The 20,617-nt window shown below is 45.8% G+C and overlaps 1 protein-coding gene across 2 annotated transcripts in view; it reads right to left on the bottom strand.

Moving 5' to 3' along the window:
* LOC126293549 (myosin light chain 1) overlaps nt 1–20,207 on the bottom strand; it is a 70,290-nt gene extending 50,083 nt beyond the window's left edge. Inside the window, exon 1 of one of the 2 annotated variants that reach the window (XM_049986815.1) lies at nt 20,085–20,207. In XM_049986815.1, coding sequence (XP_049842772.1) covers nt 20,085–20,087 — 3 coding nt within the window. In that variant the 5' untranslated portion in view covers nt 20,088–20,207. The remainder of the gene's footprint in view (nt 1–20,084) is intronic. The other variant, XM_049986816.1, reaches the window with a different exon arrangement.
* Nucleotides 20,208–20,617: the final 410 nt, after the last annotated feature.

Below are 20,617 nucleotides of genomic sequence, written 5' to 3' on the forward strand. Positions count from 1 at the left end.
CATGATGTGTCTGACACCAGCTTATCCCGCAAGCCAATGTACGTCTGGAAACGCACCTTCATTGTTAGGACGGCAGTTGGTTATTAAAAGGCCCTCATTGAGATGTGAGCTCGAAAGAGAGGCATATCTACAGGTGCTGGACGATGCTCTCTCAATTCTACGTCTACGTCATATTCCGCAACCACCTAACAGTGTGTGGCGGAGGGTATTTCTGCTACCACTAACTGATCCCTGTTCAACTCGCGAATGACACGTGGGAAGAATGATTGTCGGTAATCCTCTGTATTGCCTATATTTTCTCGAATCTTGCCATCGTGGCCATTTCGTGAGATGTATTTCGGAGCAACTTCTTGAAATATCAGTACTAAACCTCTCCATGAAGCACGACGGCTCTATCGTACCGCTTGCCAATGGAGTTTGTTGAGCATCTGTGTAACGCTCTCACGCGAATAAACGACCCCGCGACGAAACGCGCCGCTCTTCGTTGGATCTTTATCTTTTCTATCAGTCCTAACTACTAAGGATCCCAGACAGACGAGCAATACTTAAGAATGGGTCGAACAAGAGCCTTGTAAGCCACTTCCTCCGGTTCTGTACGAAATCATCTATTCTCAGTGACCATACTGTCAGCGAAACGAGATATAACAGAGAAAAGGCCACAGTGCTGAATTCGGTATCCGCAATTGTTTCGCCGCGGAAGATCGTAACACGGTAGTGGAAAGGCATCTGGACCAGAATGATTGACGCATAAGATTCTACAAGATTATGCGAAAGTACTTGTTCCCCTTTTAGCAGCAGTTTATCTTACATCGCTGAAGCAACGAAAGGTACCTAGCAACTGGAAAAAAGCGCACGTCTTTCCCGTTTTCAAGAAGGATTGTAGGACAAATGATCGTAATTATAGGCCTATCTCTTTCAGTCTGGTCTAGAATTATGGAACATGTTTTGTGCTCATTTGCTATCAGGTATTTGGGAAACGAAAATCTCTTCTGTAAAAATCAACATGGATTCCGCAGACAGAGATCCATGAGATCCACAGCGCCGTAGAGAACGGCGCTCTGGCTGACGCCGTTTAAGAAGGCATATGACACCGTCCCGCACTGCCGTTTAGCGAGAAAATACGTTCTTATCGAGTATCGGAGCAGGTTTGCGACTGGATCCAAGACTTCCTTGCAGACGTCACTTTTAACGGATAAAAATCGACAGATGTAAAGGTAACCTCAGGAGTACCTCAAGGAAGTGTGCGAGGGTCCTTACTGTTTACAATATATGTAAAATGATCTAGTAGAAAGCGTCGGAAGCTTTTTAAGATTGCTTGCAGATGATGCAGTTGCCTACAAGAAAGTAAGAACGCCAGGAGACACTAAGGATTTGCAGAATGACCTTGCAGAGGATTGTGAAATATTGCTCTTACATAGGAAAAGAAATCCACTACTGCACGACTACACTATTGATGGCAAATTGCTGGAAACCTCATCGTAAAATATCTACGAGTAACTATATCAAGAGCGATCTTAAGAGAAATGACCACTAAAACAAATAGTAGGAAAATCAGATGGCAGACTGAGGTTAAGAGCAATAATCTGAAGGAAATGTAAGTCATCCACGAAGGAAGTGGTTTACAATGTACTTGCTCGACCGATTGTTCAGCGACCCTCTGCAGATAGGACTGATAGAAGAGATAGAGACGATCCAACGAATAGCGACGCGTTACGGAACGGGATCGTTTAGCCGGCGCGAGAACGTTGCAGAGATACTCAACGAACTCCAGGGGCAGACGCTGCAAGAGAGGCGTTGCATCACGGAGAAGTTTCCTGCAGAAATTTCGAGTGAGTACTTTCCGGGAAGAGTGGGACAGCTTTTACTTCCTCTCATACACGTCTCGCGAAATGACTAGGTGGAGAAAATTCGAGAAATTAGAAGTGATTCAGAGGCTTACTCGCACCACTCGCTAGGTTGCCAATGAAAGGCTGGATCAGTTTGTTGTAACAGAAGTACCCTCCGTCAGACAATGTTAGGTGGCTTTTTTTCATTTCGGTGAAGGAATTTATCAAGTTCACTGTGCTGTTCTATGAGAATGTAGTTCGTTGGAAGCAATATTAGACAATACAGGAAATCAAACAAAAATTCGCCTACTACCTTGACAATAGCGTATTTCATAAGCCAATGTATTTTTGGGAACACGCCATCATTTTTAGGAGTGCAGGTGACTGCTGAAAGGTCCTCACTGAGGTGTGAGCTCGAGAGGGGCGCGTCTCTACCGTACAGTGGGCGGCGGACCATTGTCTGTACAATGGCATTCGCATTCTGAGGACGGAGGGAGTCACTGTACTTTGCGTGGATCTCTAATCTCTCTCGTCTCATTGTTACAATCCTTGCGCGAAGTACGTGAAGGTGTACGTAGAACGGCCGCCCAGTTTTGTTGGAGTACAGATTCCATATTTATAGATTTCCGAAAATTGCAGTTTGTTAACGAAGGTACGAGCATACGAAATAGGTTCCCAGGCACATGAGTGGCTCGAAGATTTCTTTGGTAACAGTACCGTGTATGTTGTTCGACGGCGAGCGTTCATCAAGCGTTCATCAGAGACTGTCTGACGGACAGTGCAGCAGTGCATTAGTGTGCGGTTACTTGCTGAAAACGCTAGGGCTCGCGGTAAGATGTCAAAGTTGGGTGACTAAGATGACACAAGATGATTTAGACAAAATTTCTTGTTAGTGTGATGAATGGTAGCTATCTCTAAACGTAGACAAATGTAAGTTAATGCAAGTGAGTAGAAAAAACCAACCTGTAACGTTCGAGTACAGTATTAGTGGTGTCCTGCTTGACAGTCACATCGTTTAAATATCTGGGCGTAACGCTACAAAGCGATACGAAATGGAAGAACCTCAGGATTGTAGTAGGGAAGACGATTTACTGGGTGAATTTTAGGGAGGTGTGGTTTATCTGTAAAAGAGACCGCATATAGGACGCTAGTGCGATTTGTTCTCGAACGTTTGGGATCCGCAACAGGTCAGATTGAAGCAGTTCAGAGGCTGGCTGCAAGATTGGTTAGCAGTAGGTTCGAACAACGCGCAAGTGTACGGAAATGCTTTGGGAACTCAAATGGGACGACGTTCTTTTCGAGGAACACTATTGAGAAAGTTTAGAAACCTGGCATTTGAAGCTGACTGCAGAACGATTCTGTTACGTCCAACATACACTGCGCGCAAGGACCGCGAATATACGGTACGATAAGTTAACGCTCCTACGGAGGCAGACAGACAGACAGACGTTTTCCTCTCTCGCTCTGTCTGCGAATGCAACAGGAAAGGAAACGACTAGTACTGGTACAGGATGCCCTCCACCACGCACCGTACGGGGATTTTCATAGTATTTATGTATGTGCAGGATGTGTGACTATACCCAAGAGAATGTCGCGAGATCTAAGTCGCCTTTTTTTTCGAGGACTATCATCGAAACTTCGCGACCAGGTGGGCCGTGTTACATGTGGGCCACTCCCCTTTTTCGAGAGCTCCTGAGGACAGTCGTGCAGTGGAGGAATGGGCCTGGCATTTGGAGGGGGAGCTTCACGTGTGGCAACCTCGGGAACGGGGGCGGTGGGCGGCACAGCGCGTGAGCCGGCTGCGCTATTCCTGGCGCCGCGGCTTGCACAGTGTAGGCTGTCCTCTGCTATAATAGGCGGCGGGCGGCTGTTGTAGTAGCTGGCCCCTACCTGCTGACAGCTCTGGCTGATAGAGTTACGTCTGTGCCTCCCTAGGGCCCTATCCGTACCGACTTTTGAGTCATCGTAATCACCACCACCACCGCTGACAGCACAACCACTCACCAGTTTAGACGCGTACGTACATCGGGCAGGCCACGGTAAAATGACACGCACGATCCAGATTTTGAGTGTATACATATTCGGCACGGAGGCCGCCTGAATCCTGTCACTCCACACGGGGCGACACACAAAGACGGATCACATTTTAACGATACAAATGTTTCAAAGGGCTCTGAGCACTATGGGACTTAACATCTGAGGTCATCAGTCCCCTACAAGTTAGAGCTACGTAAACCTAACTAACCTAAGGACATCACACACATCCATGCCCGAGGCAGGATTCGAACCTGTGGCCGTAGCAGTCACGCAGTTCCTGACTGAAGCGCCTAGAACCGCTCTGCCACCGCGGCTGGCTTAACGATACATTCGTCATATTTAGAACAATAAAAAGTGATACAAACAATTTAAATATAAGATTAACTTCAAACACAAATTGAAATTAGATATGCTCGGCAACTTCTCCTACTTTACAGATTGGTGTCTCTGCGTGTGCTCCCGTAACGTCTGTTTGGAACGGGCTATTGCTTAGTGTACAGATTATACTACGTGTTCTCGAAAGCTGTAAGTTTGGTCCTATGGCAGGACTGGTTTTTCAACTGACTCCGGTGTGTTTAAGGTACACACAACGGTTGCCACAGACCTGACGAATGCAAATTTTGATCTATATTAAAATTTTCTGACGCCCCAGAAGGGCGAAACACGTCAATGAAAATATTGTTTCCCCTACCACCGAGACTGTTTTTCTTTCGAAATATTATCTATGGGTGCTGCACCAGGCACGCCACGGACTGGGAAGAATTGTATCGGCATATTTTCCGCTGATGAGATGTACTACTGTGTATTTGTAGAAGTAACTCACTCCGTATCGTATCGAGAGGTCTCAGTTGTTATGCTACACAGACTGTGCAAATACTAACTCAGTGGGTACGTGGGTCCGGAAAGGCTGTCTCACTATTTTCACTTCGTGCAGATCTCCAGCGTACATTACAGAAAACACAGCAACAGACCGTACCACTACATCATACGAAAATGTTTATTTCAAGACGTGCAGAAAATGCCCTCGTGTTTACACCTGGTTAACTAGTAACTCCTACATTCGCCACCAGCGTGATCTCGTAACATGTGGACGCAAAGTGTCCTGCACAGCTAAACATGCCAGACTTGTGGTTGCGGGGGCATTTAGAGACACCCGTACGATACGCACAGCGTCTTGGCACCCGCACCGTATACTGACCATGAACGGTCAGCGCATCCGGGAACCAGTGCGATCGCGGTTTGGCCCAAGTATCAGTCCCATCACACAGCATTTTTAACATCTTACACAAGAAAGAGTTTCCTGTGGTGTGCTGCCACGTTTCGTAGTTTGAAGAGTTAAGTGTGGAATGAAGCGTTTTTGGACTCGTGTCCGCAGAAGATAAAACTAACAGTCGCTGGATTACAGGCTTCCGTTGGCCGGTTAGTCCTCGTTTTGTGCTCCGCGCGTCACTACGCTTTGACAAGAGGTTTAGTAGTAACAGCTCCACTACGAGCGAGAACGTGACGAGTGATGGAAATTTGTGCCAAACCTGGACTCGAATTCGGTGTTTCCTACTTATCGCGTACAGTCGCCTGAAAGTATGGGTCCCGCAAACTTCAGCAGTATTCTGATATGGGTCGCATAAGTGTTTTGAAAGCAGTCTTGTTTCTAGAGTAGTTGTATTTTTTCCAGTATCGTGTGAATGAATAGAGTTCTGTCGGCTTCCTAACCTACGACTGTGACCGTGTGATTATTCCATTTCGTATCCTTACAAATTTTTACTCCCCGAGTTGACCGACTGCATTTGTGACTCGTCGATAGTGTAGTCACAGGATACTACGAGTACATTTCTGCAGTTTGTGACGTGTGCGAGTTTACATTTCCGAAGTTGCTAATTTGTGGATCACTTTGAGGTCTCAGTAAGATTTGAGCAGATATTTCCGCACCTTTCTTCAGGAAAGACTTCACTCTAGACGCTAAAAATCTGAGGCCAGTATTTCGCACAGCACGAATAAGACGGGTAGCGTCGCGCTTCCCTGCGGTGCGCCGGAAGTCGGTCCTGCGCGTGTCGGCGGCCAGCTGCGTCCTGCCTGGCGAGAAACCTTCAAACGAGTCACGAATTTTTGATGCTCAGTAGCTTCGTACTTTCGCTAATAAGCCTCGTTATTGTAACGAGTCAAATATTTTCAAAAGTAAATAACGTAAAAACGGACAATGCCAGCTTTCATTCTATATCCACAAAGAAAATAAACTTATTTTATACGGCATAGTTTTTATTTCGATTCCTTCTTCCTCAGCATTTTCTCTGTGGTAGTTTGTCGTATTATTTGAATTAGTTTTAAGCGTAAATTATAGTAATTAGGCAGCATATTTCAACGATTGACACAAAACCTGTGTTTTGATTCAGAAATAGACGCGTGCTGCAGCAGCGTGGCGCCGTGTTTAGCGAGGCGCGCGTGAACGCTCACTGGCAGAGCCCCCGGCCCTCGCTCACCCTCACCGACGTGTACTCGTGGCTCTGTGGCCTCTGAACGCGGCGTGTTCTCTAAATTGCAGGCTCAGCTTTCTTAAAGAGCTCGCACTGACACCGCAGCTATGCCCGAGCGTCTTCACTCGTCTAATCCGCACCTGTCCTCTCGTTTCCTTGCAGCGTATTCAGTGTACGTACTTCACGCCCGGCGATGTGAGACACTGGGCTGGGCTGGGGTGGTATTCCTGAGGACGGTTCACTGGATGTGTTACACGGCTCAACAGTCACACTCGTGACAGTGGTCTTTAACGACATGCTGTACCGAGTAAAGAGTCCAGGCCGGCCGTTGTGGCCGAGCGGTTCTAGGTGCTTCAGTCCGGACCCGCGCTGCTGCTACGGTCGCAGGTTGGAATCTTGCCTCGGGCGTGGATGTGTGCGAAGTCGTTAGCTTAGTTAGGTTTAAGTAGTTCTAAGTCTAGGGGACTGATGACCTCAGATGTTAAGTCCCACAGTGCTCAGAGCCATTTGAACCATTTTTGAACAGAGTCCAGTTGTGTCGCCTCCCACTGCTCCGTTCGTCATAGACTCTACACCCGTTGCTATCCGTACCTGTCAAAGAACTTGACACGACCACCAGCAGATCTGTGACTTCTGTCACGGTTGTTATACCACTAAACGGCCGCCACAAATTACCCTCTAAGTTGTGACGTTGCGACGTGTACATACAGACCACTGAAAACACTTTCATAAATGTTCGAATAGAAGAGGGCAATGAAGACAACTCAGAAAGCTAGCCACGTACCACAGCTTCCTCGTGCTATTTTTTTCATCCGCTGTTAACGACCAGACGGCAAATCTGCCCATACGGTTTCTTGCGACATTCGATTCGTCACGACCTCCATTGCACTTTGTTTCATTTTGTTTTTTGTTTACTTTACGATTAACTAGATTCCATCTTTATTAATATACCTAGTTGCATCAAACAGATTTAAATGTTATGCGGACACCGTTATATCCTCTTAATATTTGAGTGTATTAACCTTACGGATCAAGTGAGTGAAAAGCCTATTTATAAACTTCTTGAGATCGACGTTGCAGTGTCATTGAAAGGCTTCGTGTGCTACGTTTACATGTTGCACAGCTTTTGGAAGACGAAAACCTAACCTCGGAAACTGTACTTCGCCGTAGTGTTTACATCTTAATTTATGAATGCGTCTTACTAGCCGCTTTCCCGCCCGTCGGTTGCTTTACACGAATCATCTTCTGATTATGCTGTTCCTGGTTTTGATCTGGTCAACACGGTAACTGTTTCCATCCGAGTACGTGTGTAACATTCTGGCCAGCCCAATACTACTTCTTCTCCTCCTTCACAGAAGCTCACTCCGGCCTTACTAACCGACTTTCCAACGAACAAGTAGCTATCTGACAACCAAAGTACGCATCGGAAACGGTGGGGCGGTTACCTGGTGGCAAATGATCGACTGCGGAAGAGGGAATCCAGCAGCTAGAGCCGCCTTCCCTGAATCCACACTGGCATGCTAACAGCAGCAAGCAGAATGACAACGGGGACCATTATGCAGAATAATAATAATAATGATGATGATGTCGAGTGTCCCATTGCTGTTAATGTTTTGGACATGTAATGTCTGAGGAATGTGAGACACCGAATCTCTATCTATCTATCTATCTATCTCTCTCTCTCTCTCTCTCTCTCCCCCTCTCCCCCCCCCCCTCTCTCTCTCTCTCCCCCTCTCTCCCCCCCCCTCTCTCTCTCTCTCTCTCTCTCTCTCTCTCTCTCTCTCACACACACACACACACACACACACACACAGAGAGAGAGAGAGAGAGAGAGAGAGAGAGAGAGAGAGAGAGAGATGTTGGAGAACTTACAGAATAAAACTGCCGAGCAACGCTGAAGGAAAATACGTACGCTGTTTTGTTACAGCGCTCTTCAGTAAATGTATATTCGAAAGAGCTACTCAAAATGATGACAGCCATGGCGACGACAGATCGCAGAGAGAGTCGTCACTTTCGACGCAGACATTCTAGCATTCCACGATAACGACTTACAGATCTCTTCAACCCTGCTGGTGTCTCGTGGGCTGATCTCTTGTCATGACTCGAGGAGGAGGAGGACGACGACGAACACGTCACTGGAGGGCAGAAGGGGGCGCGGAGGCTGACCCTGCAGCTGGGAGACGGCTGGGCTGCGAGCGAGTGTTCGGCCGACGTTTTGTAGCTGTGTGCAGATGTAATCGACCTCCTCTGTACGCTTCTCCACCGCCTAGTGTATGCTTCTCCCCTTGAGAAATTACTTGCAGCTATACAGCATTCCTTGTAGATACGAAATGTGTTGCGACTTACCTTGCGTTAGGTATCCTCAGTGCCACAAGAATGAACGGTAAGTAACAGAATTGTGACTAGTAAGAGTGCTGTTTGTTAACGCATATCTGAGGAGCATAAGGCACGAAATAATCCTAGCATTAAGAACGATATAATGGAAATGTGTTGCTTGTAGAAGACAGAGAATGTCTATAGCCTGACGTTTAAGGTCCAACGTTCCGCCAAGCAGTCAACTGTCAGTAGCGGTCATCTCTCTATGGCTCTGTCTCCCACAGTGTCGTCAAGCAACTCGCAAAATTTTTAATTAAAAGGGATGATTTTTTCCCACCAGAGAAACGATTTCAAACTGTTCGCGTCACATCTCGAAAAGTAGTGATCTCACTGAAAAGGCAGCGTGCTTTTTTTCCGTCGTCGCATAGTGTTTGAAATATACAAGATCCGGAAACGGACTTTAACTGATAATAACTATCAAGTTTAAAGTCACTATCTCGCGCAAAAATTTAAAAAAATTCTGGTATTCACAAATGGAGTAGATCTCTATAATATCTCTAAGCATGACAAAAGTATGTTTTCGAGCTTAATTAGACCGAATGTCATATTTTCTTCTCTCGAAGAAGGCGAAATTCCGCCTCCGGGAAAGTCCGCTACGTGAGAACTGCCGAGCGAAAAGCTTCAAGTTAGGCTGTATTGTTTGGTTTCAGCTGTGAGTAAACGAAACAAATAATTTCTCAAGGAAGGCAACGAGTAACTCATTAGCATACCCAGAGGGCTGTAGCAAGTTTAGCAGATACCAGTTACGTGCGTCTTAACAAGGCATCACTAGCGACGAGTTAGATAAGCTTTACGCATAGGTACCGAAATTTTAACTCTTCTCCGACGAGATCAACGTACAAATCGACGTGAAGAATATACTTTATGCTGCATATAAAATTCTTTTCAATAATGAGATAAGGACTCACTGTTGGTGAAAATCGACTTAAAGAGCTAACATCTGAACAGTCGTTTCTGGTGTTAAATCTAGAATGTTCTCAACACATATGTTTAAAGATTTCAGTGTATATCCTCATTAATGTGCTTTCCGGTTTCTCAAAAAGTGCAACAACATGCCGGAAGTTAGTTTCTTCAGTAACTGAAAATGATTAACATTAATGTGTAATAGAATCAAATCCGGGTGCACGTGTTTCGAGCAACTGACCTAGGCTTGGTGAGAAAGAAGCTGATTAGGGTGATATTACATATTTTTCTATTGGCCACCTCCTCCTACTCCAGTCGAGCGTATTATCAGAGGGATTCTCAACGACAAATGTAAAATTAATCACACTGTCGCAGCACACTATTTATTGTTAGGTTAGTGCCTTTCTTACCAATAATATAATATTCCACAAATTTAGTTCATTCTGAATTGTTGTCCTGTCGTGGTCTCCACGTCTCTTCGCATCCTCTTACTGTGCTCCAGCATCGCTCCCCCCCCCCCCCCCCCCCCCTCCCCCCACCTGCCGCCTCTGCAACGTTTACCCTAGCAACACACATTCACGTTGCCATTTACTACCACACTAATTATTCATCCACGCCTCAGGATGTGTCGTGCTCAAGTTATGAGTTACGCTACAAAGCTATTTCGTCCGCCGTTAGATACAGAACCTCTGTGTTGTCAGACTGCCCTTCTTCTTCTGTTCCCTTCTTCTCTCTACTCTTCATCGCTCAGTTTTCATTCGCATATTTACGGATTCACTAAGTTTCAATAAATGCACGTTTGTAGTTTCTTTTCTGGCCATGCGGCTCTATCAGTGCGATCCATGGACTGTGACTAACAGAATGTGATAAAAAATGTAAAACGACAGAATAATATGGAAGAACGCCGGAAGTAGTCTCGGGACTTGCCGTTTGTGCCCGTGTTGGCAGCATCTGCAGTTAGTGGGTGTTAACACTTCTCTTGCTTTGTAGGAGACAACGCTTTATTGATTTGTCAATCGTAGAATTCGTAACTTTGGTAAATAAATGCAGTAAGCAAGTTTTATTTGGAAAATATATCTTTACCATTGTAAATAATCTCCAGTGGATACAGTACATTTCGTCCTCCATAATTCCTTCGGGAAAGAAATCGTGTTCGTAACTCGTGAGTGACAAGAAAATAGGCGCTACAACTTTTACCGCAGACGAAATAATTTCCGTCCTTGTTCGGTGAACCTTCACCTCGTCCAGCACGCTATTGTGAGGCCAGTGTTCGTTGTGTCCTGCTTTTAGCGATGCGGCCACGTTCCTTCTCGAGTCGAAACGAGGTGCCATAAGTCCTTTGCAACGTGCTTCGACTTTTCGAGTCACAACTTTTCAGTGCCCTTCCTGGAGTATTTTTCTTATCGAGTCAACAAAACGACAACCAAAGTTGACCCATCTTTATACAGACAGCTGCACCTATGTTATGTGGCGATTCGACGAGGGGCCCACAGTTTCAATCGCAGCTTACGAGTTCTTCTTCTTTCAAGGACTGGGCGATTCGCCTGATCCAGTATGTCTCTGTTGCTGTTCCGCCTGCGAAAGCTGACGACACCGCATGTGGCTTCTGAAATTCTGTCTGTTCGAAAAGAAGCACGAAGAGCATGTTTTAAACATTTACTGTGCGTGTCCGCGGGTCATGACATTTTCATTAGAATCTTATTCGGAACTGCAACCACATGTGCAGTGTAACGACGATATTGCAGAAGTGATACCGATATGAACTATTTCAGTGTATGTGAGACTTTTCCTTGTTTTGGTGACAGAAAACAGCACCCAGACATGATTCGTGTAGTTTTCGTAATACATTCGTCTCGGAACAGGGGTTTGTATTCTGTCGGTCAGCTTTTTCTTTTCGCGTCTGTCAGAGTCTCCTGTTTTAAAACTACGCAGTTGCAGTGGTCTCAGTACTGTAGCTGCCGCTGGCTGTCTGATGCCAGCTAACTTAAACAGGACTACAGTTTACAGGTGAAACTAGTGCTGGTCGGCAGATGTCCGTAGGCTCCGAACTGCTTACAGTCGAATAAATCGTTCTCTGCACGCGGTTTAGACTGGTCGCCTGTGAGTGCCTCTGAGTAGCGCGGCATGCCTTCCCTGTCTCGCTTCCCTCAGCCAGCGGCCGGCGTCTGCAGCCCACGGACACCGGCACCGGCACCGGTGGCCAGGGGAGGCAGCAGCCGCACCCCGGACCTGCAGCGACCGCCCCGCACTCGTCTGCTGCCGAGGAAAGGCCCGGAGCGCGATCCAGCCAGCCTACATCTACATCGATACTCCGCAATCGATCTTATGGCGAGTAGCGGAGGGTACTACTTGTCATTTCCTTTCCTCTCCACTAGCTAATACATCGAAGCAAAAACGACTGTCTGTATGCCTCCTTATCAGCCCTAATTTCTCGTATCTTGTCTTCGTTATCTGTATGCGAATCGTACTGCCGCTTCTCTAAACTTAATCTATAGAGTTCCTCGAAAAGAACGCCGCCTTCCCTCCAGGGATTCCCGTTTGAGTTCGCGATCTCCGCAACACTTGCGTATTGTTGGAGGCTGCCAGTAACAAATCTAGCAGCCCGCCTCTGAATTACTGCCGTGTCTACCTTCGATCCGATCTGGTACGGATCCCAAGCCATCGATTATTACTCAAGGATAGCTCACACTAGCGTCCTATATGCGGCCTCCTTTATAGATTGGCTACACTTTCCTACAATTGACCATTCGCCTTTCCTGCCACAATACTCACGTGCTCGTTCCATTTCACATCTCTTTGCAACGTTACGCCTATATATTTAAGCGACGTGCCTGTGTCAAGTAGTCACTACTATTGATGCTGCAACCGAACATTACGGCTTTGTTTTTTCTACTTGTCCAGATTAACGTACATTTTTCTATGTTTAGAGCTAGTTGCCATTCATCACACCAATCAGAAATTTTGTCTTAGTATCCTCCTACAAAATCTCAACTTCGACATGTTACCTCTAGTGTCTAACGGGACCGAGTATAACGTATAAATAGTACTGCAAATTTTTTACAATCTACTTTCTTGAACTTTTTGTTTTAGAAGGAAAGCCCAGTGTCCATAATGTACTAACAGTGTCTCCCGTAATGTTTACTAAGCGTTTTGAAATCGTAAGTAGTGCCGTAGTGCCTTCTTTTTGCCTGTTGTGATGGATTTGCCTTTTTAAGTCAAAAAACTTACAGGGCCTAATACAAAACGTACCGTATCGAATACACTAAAGGCATTATTATCTAATGCCAAGCAATGAAAGCGTAAAAATTCCGAAACATCGTTGAATGGACAACTAATCTTGTACATCAGAAAATGTGTGGAGGGTGGTCAGAAACACTGTGAGAGGCTTGTAAGCGTGTTGCAGGGCGGGTTGTGCTGAGAAATAATTGTCAAGGGAAAAAAATCGAAACGTCGCGCCCTTTCCGATTTAATTAGCACTGACCTTACCCAATCAGGCAGCTGTGCTCGCAAATTCAAGCAGCGTGCCGGTTTCCTAGGTCGCACACCTAGTTTAAATCTATCACTTCCGGAAAATGCACATTTCAACTGCTAATGAGGTTTTCGAAAAGTGGTAACTCGGCGACCTACAGCTGTCGGTACATTACCGCATGCACATGCTTGAATTTGCGCGGACAATGACCTTATTGGCTGACGTCAATGCTAATTACGTCGGAAACGGTGCAACGTATCGAATTTTTTTGACAATAATTATTTCCCAGCACAGCCTACCCTGCAGCACCCTTACAAGCTTTTCATACTGTTTTTGACCACGCTGCACACGCCAGTTGACAAATAAGAACAAATAAAAGACGGTAATGTACCAGAATGCTGTTACAACTGTTGATTTCTACACGTTTAGCAGTAGGCCTATTTCGGCATTATCGCCTTCTTCAGGCTATCTGCAACCAAATACGCATCGTTAAAAGTTGTAACATTATAACTAATAACGATTTTTTTTTACTGTTTGCTAGTACTTATTGTCGCTGTCTTGTAATCTTACTGTTGAATAGGTCATTTCAATTGCCTCCAAGTTTTTAAATGTATATCTCAAACTTTACTAATTGCTGTTGTTCGCAGATGTAAGCTAGGACTTTTATCGCCGGTAGCGTTTTTGTTGTGGTTTTGAAAGCTACGATTCACAGCTAATCCAGCGATGCTGTACGGTTACATACTTTTCTATGGATCGAAACTCCTCACGGACTGGTGATTATACTTCACATTTACACGGCAAGACAACCGCAGTAGCCTTTGAACAACACGGCCACGCTGCACTGCAGCTGGGTACTTCTATACTTAATTCGCGGTTCCAAACACACCAGATGAAAAAGGAAAATGCCATTTTCTGCCATTTTTAGAAGAGTGGGGGAAAAGCTTCAGACTTCGAGGTCGAAAAGACGTCGTCCGCAGGAATGGAGTCGCGAGGCCCAGCACGGCAGGTCGTGCCGTCACGTTTGCACCTCGTCTCGGTCCTAGGACGTCAAAAGTCGCTTCTGACAGCCAGTCTGAAGGTGCTTTGTGCTTTCGATAGATTTACCACGCTCATCTGGCCCTGGTCTACACTTGACTTAACCAGCCCCAAAAAAGTAGATCTCGAAACACATTTTCTACAACTTTAGATTTCGCAGTCAATATTAAAAAATAGAAAGTACTAAAGAAATAAAACAAATATGTGAAAAGTTTAAGCAAACAAAGTGTTGTCGGCTTACCCTCGTTCCTCCACATCGAGGGGTATTAAAGTGGCGGCGATATTCTTTGATCATTTTTATTAATATACAACAGGATTTTCTCAATCGTTCTGATTTTTCTTTTCCTTTCTAGATACGCAGTTTTCAGTTTCAACCTAACATTATCGGAATATTAACTATTTTTTCTCAAGATTTTCGAACGTCGTTTCCGTAATTTGTTAGACACCCTGGATTTAATCATACGAGGAAGTAATTTCAGACTGACGAATAAAAAATGCGGCATCAAAAATGGTTGAAATGGCTCTGAGCACTATGGGACTTAATTTCTGAAGTCATCAGTCCTCTAGAACTTAGAACTACTTAAACCTAACTAACCTAAGGACATCACACACATCCATTCCCGAGGCAGGATTCGAACCTGCGACCGTAGTGGTCGCGCGCTTCCAGACAGTAGCGCCTAGAACCGCTCGGTCACCCAGGCCGGCAATGCGACATCGAACTTCATATTAATATCAGGAGATGTACTTTGCATATACCATCGAAATTCGCCTACTGTCTAGGTCTCAGTCTACCTTAAAAATACTAAGCGGAAAAGTGTAAATCATCTCACATAAAGTAAGTTTTGTGTACTTGTTATTAAATTTAGTTAATTTCTCAAACTCACCGAATCAATTATACAAAAAACTCGCAATTTGAGAACCTTGCCCCTCTTGCAAAAAAGTTCTGCAGACGCCAACGATCTTGGATAGAATAACGGAATAAACAGAGCTGTCATGCGCCAGATTGACATTCGTTGCAAAGATCGTCTGAAAGCGTGATCTATCTCCTACAGAAGTACCATCCGGCAAGTTCGTGAAATACTTATTTTCTAAGTTTGACTAACCAAATCTATAGAGCTGACTGAATAGAGATATGTGCGATTTTGTCGCGCGTTTAGTGAATCGAAGTGAGCCACAGAAACGCTCTATAGAGAAGTCGCTGTGCTGCTTGTAGATTGTTGTCAAAGTTCAGCGACAGCTCAGAAAATACACCACCTCTGACATACGTATCGTGAATGAGAAAGCACCCTGTAAGTTTTAATGAGTGACTTGGTGACTATGAAACTATGTAAAACAAATGACCGTATCTTTTGAGTGCATTACCTTAGAAGCTTGCATTTACTGCACCGCTAAGGGACTATGAATCTAAGTATGGACATTAATTTCAATTTGGCCATTCCTGAGAAAAAGGGTTCGTAAGAGTGAACAGACAGACAGACGGACAACAAAGGATGTCATAACGGTTCCATTTTTACCGACTGAGGCACAGAGTTAACATACGGAACTTTAAAAAGCAGGCTGCAACAATGGGGGGATTAAGACTGGAGTGTTTCAGAGTGTGCACAGTTCACTCTCATAAAGGAAGAAACCATAATTACAGGCAAAATTTGTGTTATACTTCTGAGTATTACTTTTTGTCGCAATTCACTATGCAATATAAGTCGTAAAGTTATTATTAACAAATTGCGTTAACCAGTCTGCGGCACATCGACTGGCCCGCCACATTAGTCGATCCTAACCCCTTAACAAATGGTTGGGACTATTTCGTACAAGGGAAGGATGGTAGAAATTAAGATCCCCGCAGTTCGCCGGCTGTGTGGGATCTAATCGCGAACGAGTGGCTCGATCTCTTCCGTACAGAGTAAGAAAAGAAACTTTCGGACACCACCGAGGCGAGAGGCGTTCTTAACCGGCGACTGCTAAGGCCGACTTGACGTTCACAGCTGCACGACTCGGCTCAGTAGGGCAGAGACTTGCGCGGAGCACCCTCCGCCACGTACCGCGGTGTGCAGACGCAGACGTCGCGACAGGAAGGACGCGTAGCGCTAGCTGGCGCCTGTGGCCCACACGCCGGCGAGCAGGGACTGCTTTTGAGAGTGCCGGCCGGCGCAGCACGCCGTGCATCGTTCCCGCAGTTGCGACACTTGGCCCAGTCAACTGGTCGACTGCTACTCGCCGCCACCTACTGTGGAACAGCTGAACGCGCATTGCGATACTCTGCAAATCACATTCAAGTGCCTGGCAGAGGGTTCATCGAACCACCTTCACAATTCTCTATTATTCCAATCTCGTATAGCGCGCGGAAAGAACGAACACCTATATCTTTGCGTACGAGCTCTGAGTTTTCTTATTTTATCGTGGTGATCGTTCCTCCCTATGTAGGTCGGTGTCAACAAAATATTTTCGCATTCGGAGGAGAAAGTTGGTGATTGCAATTTCGTGAGAAGATTCCGTCGCAACGAAAAACGCCTTTCTTTTAATGATTCCCAGCCCAAATCTTGTATCATTTCTGCGACACTCTCTCCCATATTTCGTGGTAATACGAAACGTGCTGCCTTTCTTGGAACTTTTTTGATGTACTCCGTCAGTCCTACCTGGTAAGGATCCCACAGCGCGCTGCAGTATTCTAAAATAGGACGGACAAGCGTAGTGTAGGCAGTCTCGTTAGTAGGTCTGTTACATTTTCTAAGTGCCCTGCCAATAAAACGCAGCCTTTGGTTAGCCTTCTCCACAACATTTTCTGCGTGTTCTTTCCAATATCCGGGCTGTGGACAGCGAAAATCTCCTGCGATCGGGCGCTCACTTCCTCCGACGATTGGCGCCAAACGTACGCTGCTTCTCTACGCTTGACGGCGGTCACGATTTCGAGATAGTTATTGAAGTAGCTCACCACTGGTCGCGTAATACGACCCCGGGGTGTTCAGCTCGCGGCGCATACCCCCACGAGCGCACGAGAGCTGTTTCAGGTTGTCTTTTCATAAAACTAGGCCCGTTCCCGCTTAGCTGACATCGGACAAACACTCCATAAATAGTGAAAAGGTGCGAACTGGCTGACTTTGTGCCCACGTCCTTAGTAGAGCCGCAGAGTACTGGGTGCTACACGCAGTATACGGACACGGGGGACGCCGCCGGCAGCCCAGCAACAGCGCAGTGGGCTGCTCTCCTGGAGCTGGATGCGGGACCGACGCTTTCCAGCCTTAGTCAGTCAGTTAAAGTGAGACGTACGTACAGTTATTTTTATTATTTTATTGGGTTTCAGGAGAGATCATTTCAACAGATGCAATTATTGCACATAATGATACAAACTGGACATTGGTCTGATTTCATTACAAAATGGTTCAAATGGCTTTGAGCACTATGGGACTTAACTGCGGAGGTCGTCAGTCCCTAGAACTTAGAACTACTTAAACCTAACTAACCTAAGGACATCACACACATCCATGCCCGAGGCAGGATTTGAACCTACGACCGTAGCGGTCGCGCGGTTCCAGACTGTAGCGCCTAGAACCGCTCGGCCACTCCGGCCGGCCTAAATATAAACAGTCGACTAATTTTTCAAATATTGTACCAGTTCCAACACTTGGCACTACATCGCGTGCCCAGGGATCAACATTTTCTCCTCTGGCTGCTCTCGTAACAGACTTGTAGGGTACTCCCCGAGTCAGTGCGCACCCAGACCTTGTCGATTCCCTCAGTCGACTATGCGAACCGTAGCTCGACGAATGGCGTAAAACTCCGCGGATGGCATCGACACTAGGAAAGATTACCCACGCCCTGTTTGACCGTCAAAAACTGCGGTTCCCGCAGAGACAGTTTGGAACCATTCGTGTACAATTCGTACCAGTCGAGCCAGATACTATCCTATGTGGACAATGTCGAAGCTCTCAGTTCAGTCAGTGTTACGGGTCTTTTAGATACGTGACCCTCACATACAGCACCGTGAATATTTGTAAGAGATGTCGTTTGCTCGGGGTCGACTCCGTACCACGGTGCAGCTCGGCTGACGTCACTGCCAAAGGTAGAAGAAGCGGCAGTGACTGAAAATATCGTAACGATCGAACCCCATACTCTGGGGTTCGTTGTCTGCCACTTGCTGCCGACCCGAGCCTCGGGCCGTATCTAGTCCCGTCGATTCAAGTAGTAACTAATGGCTGCAAGTCAAAAACAAATGTAGAAGAATTTTTAAGTGTGCAGAATATTTCAGAGCAATGGCGTCATTGTCGACCCATTTTTGATTTTACTGTTATAGATTTTTTTAAAGGAAACCTGTCGCCGACATTGGTGGTATAGCTATAGTGTCTTCTCGAGTAAGCACGAAATTTGGTTTCATAGGTTTACAGTCGCAGTGCATCCTTCGCTATATATTGGTCCTTTTATTAAAGTATACCTTCATATTGCCGTAAATTATTTGGTATGGTATTTATTTCATCTACTTTCGCTGTCCTCGTTCGTTACTGTTCCCGTAACTCCAAGTTTCGCACTTAATGACCAAAATTCATATTTCGGTCCCCATTAAAATAGACGGTAAGGTATTTTTTTTTTAATTTGCTCCGTACTGTACATAGTGGACATCCGTTACACGTGTTGCACGACAGCTCCTGACTGTGATTGTAATTTTCCCAAATATGCTAATTAACGCAAACATAGTGAAATGAGAAAGAAAGAAAGAAAGAAATATTTCAATCGTGGATACCGAGGGAAAAAAAAGAACAGTTTATCAAGTCGAGTACTAAGTTGAACGTTCCGAGAAGACTGCAGACAAAATAGAGAGAATGCAGTCTAATATACAACACCGCTAAAGAAAAAACAGGACGAGTGCATTGAGTGGAATATAAAATCAGATACTAAGGGGTATCTAAGGCAACATGTCGATTAGCGGCAACACTATTTAACTTGCGCATTCAAGAATTAAGAAGGAAAGCGAGAAAACGTTTCAGAACGGGACTGAAAGCGAAAAAGAAACACAGCAATATAAGGGAGAATATCGATTAGTGATGAAGAACATAAAGATGAAAGTGAGTATGAATATTTTAAAGAAGTATAATGACTTGCAATAAATGAATTGAGGCTGGAACAGCGGAAGAAGTGGGCGTTTTCTCCCACCTACAGAGCAAGATAAATCAAGGTGGGGAAGCGTTTAGAATCACATTAGTGCAGGCAAGGGAAGCTGTCGGAGATTAAAAAAGCGTGCTGGAACTCTGCCACGAGCTGTACAAAGCGTATGTCTGCGCAGCAGGGCGCTGAAGGAAAATCTCAGAAGAAACTGGCATTTAAAAGTCGCGCAACAGACATCTATTGTGGGTGTCCAACGAAAGAATACCAAAATGAATAGTTCAGTAGTACCTAGGACGATCAGAAATGTTGGCAAACCGAATTGATGGATCCAATAAATCCTGACTTCAAGCAGCAAACGAACCTAAACTCCGATATTTGGTGCAAGACCAAGAACACAGGTCTGGGACTGAACTGCCAACCTTCCAGTTTATAGTCAGCCAGTCACCCCCTGAGCCAGAGAGCAAATGTCGCAAACTGAATAGTGCACCTCTTCCCAGGACTGTATCTACTTATAACAACTGCATTTGTTTCATTATATTTAAAAAAAACTAAAAAATCTATCGCCAGCACTGGGATCACGCGACTACGTAACTCTTTCCATTCACTGCTCCATCACACGGCAGCACACGCGTCCAGCAAACTCCTATCTCGACCGTTAATGCCTTACGAAAGCAGAGCCGCAAAATTCTCTTCCAAGTAATTCCTCTGTTGACCTGCTGTCCCCCCCCCCCCCCCCCACCACCACCCTCCCCCGCCAAAAAAAATAATTAAATAAAATAAACTTAGCCGCGTCGGGTTCGAACCTAGACCCTCTGTCACCCACGGTAGCAACCCCGCTTGAGAAAGACTCGTACAAGACAGATGTACAGTACTCACCATGTCGTCAGCGAGAAGAGAAGTTTGGATCGGGCTGCACTGCGGGAAGCCTCAGGTCCGGACTAGAAGTGCGGTGGCGCGCGGGCCCGCCGGCAGTTTTTATCGGCGCGCTCGCAGATGGCGTGCGAGTCGCGGCCGGGTTTCAGGTGTCAGAGTTATAACGAGCGCGCCTCTGGCAGCCCTGGCGATGGAAGGCGGCCGCAGCCCCGTATTCCAGGCCGAGTGGCGAACGTATCGGCGTGGCGGCGATAAGCCGCCACTGGTTTTGCAACCGAATTAGACGTCCCCCTGAACTAATCACCGCAACTTGCGCGCTAGTGGACTCGCGCGGCGACAGTAATTCTTCCCGTTCACACCAGCTACCTATCCAGAAAAATTCCGCAGCGTGTACTTTGCTCTGTTTCATCTTCGTGACTCAGGTGGTAGTGATTTGTACAAAATTTTTGAACGTACGTAAAAATTTCAGCACGTAAGAGCAAACTTCTCAAGTGTCTCTCAACTCCCCACATATGGACATCTCTGATGACGGCAAG

The sequence above is a fragment of the Schistocerca gregaria genome, chromosome 10 (assembly GCF_023897955.1).
Source record: "Schistocerca gregaria isolate iqSchGreg1 chromosome 10, iqSchGreg1.2, whole genome shotgun sequence".
Lineage (NCBI taxonomy): Eukaryota > Metazoa > Arthropoda > Insecta > Orthoptera > Acrididae > Schistocerca > Schistocerca gregaria.